This window comes from Cygnus atratus, chromosome 1 (assembly GCF_013377495.2).
Source record: "Cygnus atratus isolate AKBS03 ecotype Queensland, Australia chromosome 1, CAtr_DNAZoo_HiC_assembly, whole genome shotgun sequence".
Classification (NCBI taxonomy): Eukaryota; Metazoa; Chordata; class Aves; order Anseriformes; family Anatidae; genus Cygnus; species Cygnus atratus.
This window is the reverse complement of record NC_066362.1, coordinates 97,704,160-97,713,885: the sequence shown is the minus strand read 5'-3', so window position 1 is coordinate 97,713,885 and position 9,726 is coordinate 97,704,160. Positions and strand designations below refer to the sequence as shown.

General features: G+C 45.2%; 1 protein-coding gene across 1 annotated transcript; it reads left to right on the top strand.

The window, feature by feature from the left end:
• Positions 1-878: 878 nt before the first annotated feature.
• Positions 879-1,304, top strand: NHLH2 (nescient helix-loop-helix 2). Its single transcript, XM_035540683.1, has one exon. It carries the CDS (start codon positions 879-881, stop codon positions 1,302-1,304), a length of 426 nt encoding a protein of 141 aa, XP_035396576.1.
• The last annotated feature ends 8,422 nt before the right edge of the window (positions 1,305-9,726 follow it).

The window sequence follows — 9,726 nt, the reverse complement described above, 5'->3', positions numbered from 1 at the left end:
CGCACACGCACACGCACACACACACACATTTGTGTCCAAGGTTATTCACGAGGTGCCTGATGTATTGTTTTATTACATGCCGGCATGTCCACGTACGCGCTCGGATTTGTATTGCTGTCTACATGACAGATGGTGCTCTGTGAGGCCGCAAGAAGATACGATTCAATTTTCTTTTGAAAGGCACGTCCGCATTTATTTATTTATTTCCCCTTTCTTTCCCCCCACCCTTTTCGCGCAGGGAGGGGAGAGGAGGGAAAATTTAAAGGAATGGAAAAGTTCGGCCGCTGCTTTGGGTTTTTGGTTCTTTTTATTTTTATTTTATTTTATTTTGAATTTCACCCCTAAAAACAAATCCTAAGAGCCTCCAAACGTCCTCATTTGGTCGCTGGCAAACCGCTATCTGAGCACAATTAGCAGCAGGAAAAATAATAATAATAGTGATAGTAATAAAAAGAGGAGCTCAGAGAAAAGAGCAGGAGGAGAGCCCAGCAGATACATCAGATCCCGTAGTTGTGACCGGGGAAAAAAATTTCCCCACTGGCCTTGCTATGCTCGGGGAGCCTTGAGCCGTCTCCCCGTTTAAAAGCATCGTGCCTGCGGCCCGGATCCCGAAAGAGAAACGGTGAAGCGGAGCTTGGCAGGGGAGGACGTGCGATGGAGGAAAACAAACCGACCCGATGCTAAGCCGCTGGACGCTAGCTTGTTAGAAATAAATCCTCATCCTCTTTTATCGCTTCCCGGGCCTGTTTCTACACAGGGGCGAGTACGGGGAGTAGCGGGAGCACACGCGGGACACGGGGCGGTGCTGCGGGTCGGGGGCGCTGACCCCCCTTCTCTTTGCTTCTCTGTCCCGGGAAGGCTCCTCCGCCCCCTCCACGATGATGCTCAGCCCGGACCAAGCGGCCGACTCCGACCACCCCTCCTCGGCGCCCTCCGACCCCGAGTCCTTGGGGGGCGCGGACCCTCGGGCGCTGGGCTGCTGCGCCTCCGACCCGGAGCCGGCCGAGGGCGGCGGGGGCGGCGGCGGCGGGGGCGGCGGGGAGGGTCGTGCCGGGGGCCGGCCGGGGCTGCACCCGCCGCCGCTCAGCCGGGAGGAGAAGCGCCGCCGTCGGCGGGCCACGGCCAAGTACCGCTCGGCCCACGCCACGCGGGAGAGGATCCGCGTGGAGGCCTTCAACCTGGCCTTCGCCGAGCTGCGCAAGCTGCTGCCCACGCTGCCCCCCGACAAGAAGCTCTCCAAGATCGAGATCCTGCGCCTGGCCATCTGCTATATCTCCTATCTCAACCACGTCCTGGACGTGTAGCCCCCGCACGCCCGCCCCGACGGCCCCGCGGAGGCCGCATCGGGACGTGCCGGGCACCGGGAGCCCGGCCCCGAGCGTACCCGGCCGGCTGGGGGGTCGGGCGCAGCCGGGGCCGGGCGCGGGGACCTTTCCCCGCTCCTCTGCTCCAGAGGCTGAGCCACGGCGGGGCGGAACGCCCCCGTTTTTCGGCAGAGAGGTGTGAAACCAGATTGTCTCTTCAGGCTGTCAAGTGCCCCTTTATATATATCCAAAAACATCTACTTGTGACCTTAAACGTGTGACCCATGGGTGCAGTTAAAAATAACTATTTTTTATTTATGGTAGAAGGAGTGGACAATTTATTTTTTTCAAGACTTATTTATTTTTCAGAGTGGTGGCAATTTTACTTTGGATACTTTGTGCCAATTGTTTTCTATAGTCGCGTGTTTACACTTTCTCCTGTGGAATATTATGTTTAACTTTATAAGTGTTTGTTGGGATCAATACAGTGTTCCTTTTTCTTTTCTTTTCCTCTTATTTTTTTTCCGATTATATTGCACTTGTGTATGACAGACCTTCCCTTCCTCCCTGTTTATAAGTATATTTTACATATATCAAGACATTTGCTCTTGAACTCTTTTCTTTCTTTCTTGCCTTCCTTCCTCCCTTCTTTCTCTCTCTTTTTCTTTCTTTCTTTCTTTCTTTCTTTCTTTCTTTCTTATTTTATTATTAATATTATTTTTTGTGTGTGTATGTGGGATCGACAACCACTAGCACTTAACTAGAAGAGTTGTTTTTTTTTTAAACTTGTTGTTATTCCGATCTATAGTTATGTCTGAAAAGTACTTTGCAAATCGTTTATAAGGGAAGTAGTTTTTTGTGGGTGTATATGTGCGTGTGTGTATACCTGTATGTGTGTGGGGGTGAGCGGGGGTGTGTATGTGTGTGGTATATTTTTAGGAAAGGACATTTTTCCTAAAAAAAAAAAAAAAAAAAGGAAGAAGAAGATGAAGAAGAAGTAAATCCAGGACTGCTTTCCTTTGTGACAACCAAAAAATTCTATAACCTGAAAATGTTTCATGTTCTTTGCTGTGAATCTCTTAAAACAAGAAGCGCATTTTAGGGACGAGAAAGAAAAAAGAAAAAAAAAAACACATCTGCTATCCAAAGATTTTAGTCTTTTTCAGGGTTTTTTTGTGTGTCTCTGTTGCTTTATATAATGCAATATTTTGTAGTGAAAATAGATAAATCTGGTTTCTATCTGATGCGTTTTTCATATCTCTCATGAATGGTGAGCTGTTTTGCATATAAATAAAAGTATCAAATAAAAGCTGTTTTTTCCTAATTATTTTTCCCTGTTGGTCTTTCTATAAGATGGAGATTTGACAGAGTGTATGGTCTGCCTTGTGAATAAGGATTTTACACCTGCTCCTGCTGTACGTAGAAAAGCTTCAACAGGTTACCTGCCTCTTGCTCAGGCATGGCTGCCATCCCTCAGCACAGCTCCCCTGCCCCAGCTGCTCTCAGCTGAGCTCGCTGCACAAATCCATACGAGACATAGGACTCTTGCTTTCACTTTCTCCCCATGACAACTGGCATCTGTCCTCATGTTTCAAAGTTCAGGCTGTAAAATCAAACCCGGGTCTGGGAAGCACCTCCTCTGCTGCATCACTCTGTGGTACGTATGACTTTGCAACCAAAATGTAAGTGTTGCATCCTGCCCATGTGCAGTGGATTTTCTTGCTCTTGTTTAAATTCAGTTTTGACCCCTCTCTGGTCAGGTCCAATTCTACTGAAACCAAACAAAAATCTTGGGCCCTTTGCCCAGTTAGAAAAACCTCAGCCATTCTCCTTTATGTAAGGCTCCACCGCCAAAGCCTGTCATGAGAAAAATGGCACAGATACAGATTCAATAACAGAAAGGTTATCACCTGAGTAAAGCAAAAGCTCTGTGCCACCTCATTAAATCCTTTTCTTGTTTACCACAAGGGGTTAATTTTACCTATAATTTGAATATTGCCATTGACTTGGGCAGGAGGCATGCAGCAGAAAAAGCAGGTCCATTGTTACTAGCTTTAGAGATAAAGCCCTCCCTCCCCTCCCATTTTTATGGCTGACACTTTGCACAGTGGTTTAATTAAGTGTGGTCGTGCCCAGCTGAAAAGCTCCATGCAGAAAAACTGTCAGAGATGCTGTTAATTCCACTTTCTACCAATGCACACTTCCCAAGTCCCAGGGGAGCACACACAGACCTGGTAGTTCAATGCACGGTTATAAAATCCAGCAATTTTCAGTGCTGAAAAAACTCCACCAACTTTGGAGCTGGTTTACTTCAGGACAGGGTTGTTTATTAGGTTCTGCCAAAGTCTGGACACTGGGTCAAGTTCAACGATAACCGTCCAAGTGACATTATAAATCCTGCCATCCAGCAAGCCTTCTGGCTACCAAAATTCAGGAAGACTTAGTAAATAAAAAGATTAGCATGTTTTTCCTTCTCAAGTGTGCAAATGCATGATTTAGGGGAAAGTACGGTGACTGCAGCCACCAGTGGTTTATTCAGACAGATGGGCTGCTGGATAAGGAGATGTGAAACCAGTGTCCCCTGCCCCCTTGGCCTCACTCCCTCTTCTGGGGTTTGCAAACACATCACCTCACAGGCTGAGGGATGCTCAAACTCAGACTGTACAGTGAAGTTTGTTGCAGACCCAGCAGTGGTTATCAGCCCAGGTGTGTCCTGGGTCTCAAGGCCATGTGCATGGACTCCTTGTCCAAGTGATGAGGCCTTCCTACATCAGAGCTGATTCTCCACCAATTTACATGCCCAGAAACATCCCCACCATGCTGCCCGTGGCCTCTGTACAGTGCAGGCTGCAGGGATAGGCTCCTGTGCCAGCAATCCTCCTGCCCTGCAAGCACAGGAAAGTGTAGCACAAAGAAGTCTGGGGACTGCTCAGGTTTGGAAACAAGGATCTTCTCTGGGCCGTGCCATTCCTACCTTCCCCTGGGACAATGGAGAACGTGCTTGCACTCAGAGGGAGGGCAGGAAGGGCTTTGGTTTTGGTGGTAGCAGCAGGATCGAGCATCAAGTTTAACCTGCAGGAGAATCAGGGGTGTTTGACCTGAAGATGTTTCCCTTTCTTCTGAATGCAACCATTTATCTGATGGACAAAATTGCTTCTCCCTGCGAATCCAACCTTACTTCCATCCACTCACCACCTTGCTTATGTCCTCTCACCACCATGACATCAGCTCAACCACTTTTGTTTTTTCCTGCTGGCATCAAGGAAACTCATTGTCATCTAGTATCTGACGACTGCTGATAACAAAATGTAGGTTTTGCTCCCCCATCCCACTGTTATTTTTTTTCCCTTAATTCTTGAGAAAGAGATGAGTTGTACGGACAAGCTACAAGGCTAACACAATAAAAAGGCTGCATGACTAAGTGCTCAAAATTCTGGATTTATGGAGAAGGAGTAAACAACTTTAACTCCATCTCATTGCGAGTCTGCATTAGATAGTGATAAAGTCTAATTATGTAATCAAAGTTACTTTGCCTACGTCTATGTTCCCTCAGCTATATAGAAATAAGTGATCTTGCTCAATATTACAGGAGGAACAGGGTGGAACTGCTCAAGGAAAGGTTATATCATGTTCAGCCAGTCCAGCTGGCAGGGAAGAAATATGGAGTTAATATTTTCTGGGTTTGTAGTGAGTAAAGCTAACATTAAAGCTAACATTCAGATACCATTATTTCACATTTAAAAAGGAGCTTATCCTGTAAATCATGAAAGAGAACATATACAAAGACAAAGAAGGCACAGCGATACCCCTGGACCTTCATCTGGGGCTAAAAGAGGTGATTTAAGCTTGATTCAACACGATAAATAAAACATGGATTGGAAGCCTCCAGCAGTCACAAGCAGGAAGTGCTTCCAATGTATAGATCTATAATATCCCAGCACCATGGACATCCAGCATACCCTTAACATAAAGTGATACAATGTTTTAAGACATTTGTAGGCTTATATGGACATACATAGACATGAGGCATAGTATGCATTTTTGTTGGTATGATTAGGAAACAGAGCATCTAATGCATTCAGCTGAACCTTAGAAACAGATCCAGACCCTGCTACAGCAACTGCAGACAAGCTGCAAGCCAAAAGTAACTTCTATAAATAAATGTACTAATTTCCATGGAACTATGAGTAGTGCCTTATTCCTCAAGAAAAAAGGTGGGTGAAGCAGGTAGAATATTACCACTGATATTTACAGCAGAGAAATTATGAGCATCTTGGATATGATTTGATATCTTTGCTGTATTTCTAACAAAAAAAAAAAAAAAAGAGTGTACATGTGAGTGGGAGAGGGAGAGAGATGGGGAGGGTAAGCTGAAGAGGAGAGGATGTTGTATATGAAATTCAACAAAGAAATGGATCTCTTCCATTATATAGCCATGAAGAAATACCAGAGACATTCTATCTATCTATTCATGTATCTAGCCATCCTGTAACCCAATTAACCCAGTCCTTTTAGGGCGAATAAATATGTTCTAATATCAGCCATTATTTTTCAGTACTCTCGGTTTATTCTCCAGGGTGGGACAGATCAATAACCACAATAGCAGCCAACCCAAAAGGAAAAGACAATCTCCTGGCACTTCTTATTTATTTCTTCAGCAGCGATTCTGTTTTTCCTGCCTCTTCCCGTGGTGACGGATTTTGCCTTTCCTGCCCAGAATGGCCGTGTTGTTTTATCCTGGGCTCTATTTGCATGTGGGCTTCAGATTTGTCTTTGGCTCCTTGCACGGTTTGGGATGAGACCCTCCCGTCCCCAGAGAGGGGGGCAGGTGTTGCTCCAGTCGAGCGAATGGAACCAAATTACAGGACCGTCTGTCGCCTCCTCTGGGAGACGTCGGAGGGAGGGGAGGGAGAGGAGGGGAGCGGGATGCCATATGACAGAAAAGAAAAGCAGAACATCATACTGATGCCGATAAGAGCTTGGAAACATGAGTCACCCCAGCCCACGGCCCCACCCAAAACCAGGCGGCAGCCACCTGAAAGAGAAATGTCAGGAGCCGAGACAGAAATAAATTGAGTCACTGGGCTGGAATAACTCAGGCTCAGAATGTAACAGAGCTCAGACCCAGTCCACTTGCAGGCACACGAGTGCAGGCACAAAGTTGGGCTGCCTAACGCAGATTTTTGTCAGCTCACTGCAATGTGCTTTGATCCCTCTCTTCCCCCAGAGCAGGCTCCTCTGCCTGCCACTGCTCTCCACCAGCTTGGAAGCAGCTCCGTTCTTCTCTTCCTTCCCATGCTGTGCTGTGTGGCGCACAAGTTTTGCTGCTGCAGGGATGTTCTGCTCCTCCACTGCCGTCAGCCCGTGCCTGCTGCTGCAGCCGTCCCCACTCCTGCTGCTCAGTGCTGCAGCTCAGGGGCAGGGTGACGGCGCTGGTCTCGCCTCCGCTCCAGTCTGTGGAGGCTTCCACCCAATCAGCCTGAGGAAGCAGGTGATGCTACAGAAGTTACACTCTTCTCACACCCACCCTGCTGCTTTAGGCAGTTTTAATAAATTATAAAAATAAAAAATAAAAAAATCCTGGACACATATACATGCATCTGGTTTCGGTGCTTTTTCTCCCCAAGCTGTCTTACAGACATGCACATTTGTGTGTGCAGTAATAGCTCTCAGTGTGGCAGGACACAGAGTCACTCAGAAAGCAAGAGGAGACAGTTGTTCTGGAGTTCCTGACTGAGAAATGGAAGCAGAGAAAGCTGCTTTGGGCACAACTCCTTCCTAAAGGAAGGGATGAAAGAAGGTGAAAATACAAGTGCTTAAATCAAAGCAAAAGCAGTGCAGGATGAAATAAAAGCAGAAGAAGCCATGTTACCTAGATGGAGGAGCTGCATCAATCAGAAACTGGGCATAAGGCAAGGGATTTTGCATGAGAGTGGTGGAGTGTACAAATGAGGAGGGCTGTGTGAACTTGGGGCATATGCAGGTGTAGCAGTGAGGAAGGGGAAGGAAGTGAGCAGCTGGGTAGAGCTGCTAGCGTGGAAGAAGAGAAGATCCTGCTCCAGCAAGCCTGAGACAGCAGCTTGCTCAGGGGCTAGAAGCAAGTTCAATCCAGGAAAAGACAGACACCAGGCAAGGAGAGAATCGTAAGGAGTCATTGAATAGACAGTCAAGATTACAAAGAAGAGATCTCCACAACTTTAATCATGGCTAGAGGGATAGACTGGCACAGAAACATTTTTGCAAGGACCAAAAGACAAGAGGTTTGTCATACAACATCTATCCTTTGGAGAAGCCTTCTGCCTTTCTCCTTCCTCAAAACTGTTCTGTGTGTGGAAGTGGCAGAAAGATTTGCAAACCCCAGGGCTAGAGCCCAGCATGAGCTCACAGACAAGATAAACACAAAGAAAGAAAGAAATAACAAAAAGAAAAGCAGAGCAGAAAAGAGAACCTGCTTGTGTGCAGATACAACATTTCCCACAACTCAGGCTTTCAGCCTCAGTATTCACCATACCAAGGTTTTTCTTCCCATTCAAGCAATTCCAGGATTTAAGACAGGCTTCAAGACTTTTCCAGAAGTGTTCTCTATAGGTAGAGCTCTATCACCCTATGATATAGCCACATGCAAGTATTGGAATTTTGTTATTCCAGATAATAAAGGCAAGGACTTGCCATGAAAAATTAAAGAAGGACTATGCAAGACTGATAAAATAGCACAAGAAATGCAATCTAAATGAAGTGATGAAGTGGTGCATGCAAGGAAGAACATTTCTGACTCCACATGCAGCTGATAGGTCCTGAGCCAACCACAGAAAGAAGATCTTGTAGTTACGATATATTGTTTCATGATAACATGAGCTTGGTTCTTGGTGGCAAGGAAAAAGAAACTCATATGTTAGATATTATTATCATTGTAGAGAGAACAGAGCTAGTAGAGAACAAGACACAGCATCATTATGTCATAGTGTAAAATCATAGTAAATCCATATCTTGAATACTGTCTGTAGCTCTGGTCCTCCACCCTTTCAGTAAGAATACAGAAAAACTACAAAAGCATCTGAGAAAGGCAGTATGGATAAGCCAGTGTACAGAGGAGCTTTTGTACAAGAAATGGCTGAGTGAAAAGGACTGAGTCAGCAGTGACTTTACAGGAAGTCATGGTATCCCATTTAACAAGAGAATGGTGGAAAGGGATTTTTTTTATTTTTATTTTTTTTCCAGTCCTTACTTGGACAGGATTACCTTCTGAACAGGTAGGTGCTATGAATTGGGTCATGATTTTCACCTTGACTGAATTGCCCCAAGCAAACATTAGCTCAAGAGTTCTTAAACAAAATGAATCTATTGATAAGCTGTAGATGACAACTGCAAGTGTCTAAAGGGAGGAAGAACTGAGGTCAGACTTGACAATTTAGATTCAGACATACTGGTCATCAAAACATAGCAAAATCTGACATACTGAAGATTCAAGCTGCAGAAAGGAGAAAAAAATGAGAATGGGGAGGTTAAAATGGTGACTGAAGGAGGAGGAATGAGAACAAGAGAATATAAGAACTATTAGTATCCTGTGAAGGGTACAGTAAGTTGTCTTCTAAGCCCATCCCATCCAGGCTTCTTAGGTATTCAAAGGTATCTCAGACACAAGCACTTGTGTGGTGACACCATATGTAGTTATTGAAATAATCCTAGCATAAACACACCGGCCTAAATTTTGTGACCAGAGACCATCTTCAGTATGAGCCAGGTCTGCCTACTCAGCTAGGTGTGGTGTTTCCAGAAGTGTTTTACGGACACTCATTCATCCCTGGTTTCTCAGGGGAGGTAACAGAACATAAAGACCCAGAGGTTCAGAAATGTTCTTTAAAATCACTTTCCTTTACTTACTCATATGACTATCTCAAAGTCTACACTATACAATTTAGCCTTATAGCAAAGCAAGCATGGATTTCAAAGAAAGTATCTTAAAAGAACTGTAGAGAACCACACACATACCCCTTGTTTCTCCCAGCCCAGGGCTCCTACACAAAACTCATCAATACCAAAACATTTCTTCAGAAGGAACCACCAGGTTTCTTCACCCATGAAGAAGCTTCAGACAATGTATAAGATAAATCAGTGCAAGACTTCCTTACTCCATTCACCTGGTAATAGTATCCAAGATTTGAACCTTACTCTGTAGAGGTGAATTTACCTCACTTGACCTTTTCTTGAATCAGTGTTAAAGTAGCTCTCAATGGTGGGTTTACAGTGGATGCTTGACCTGCAGACAATCATAAAACCTCCTCTGTATCTTTAAGACATCCAGGATTTTTGCTACCAAACAACTTCCTTCTCAGTAGCATCCAAAAGGTGAAAATACTACACGAAATAGGATTTGGAGTATAAATTTACGAGACCCCAGAGCGCACACTATTATGAGAGGCCA

Coding starts and splice junctions, on each gene's coding strand:
- NHLH2 (XM_035540683.1), top strand. CDS start 879: ATGATGCTCAGCCCGGACCAAGCGGCCGACTCCGACCACCCCTCCTCG.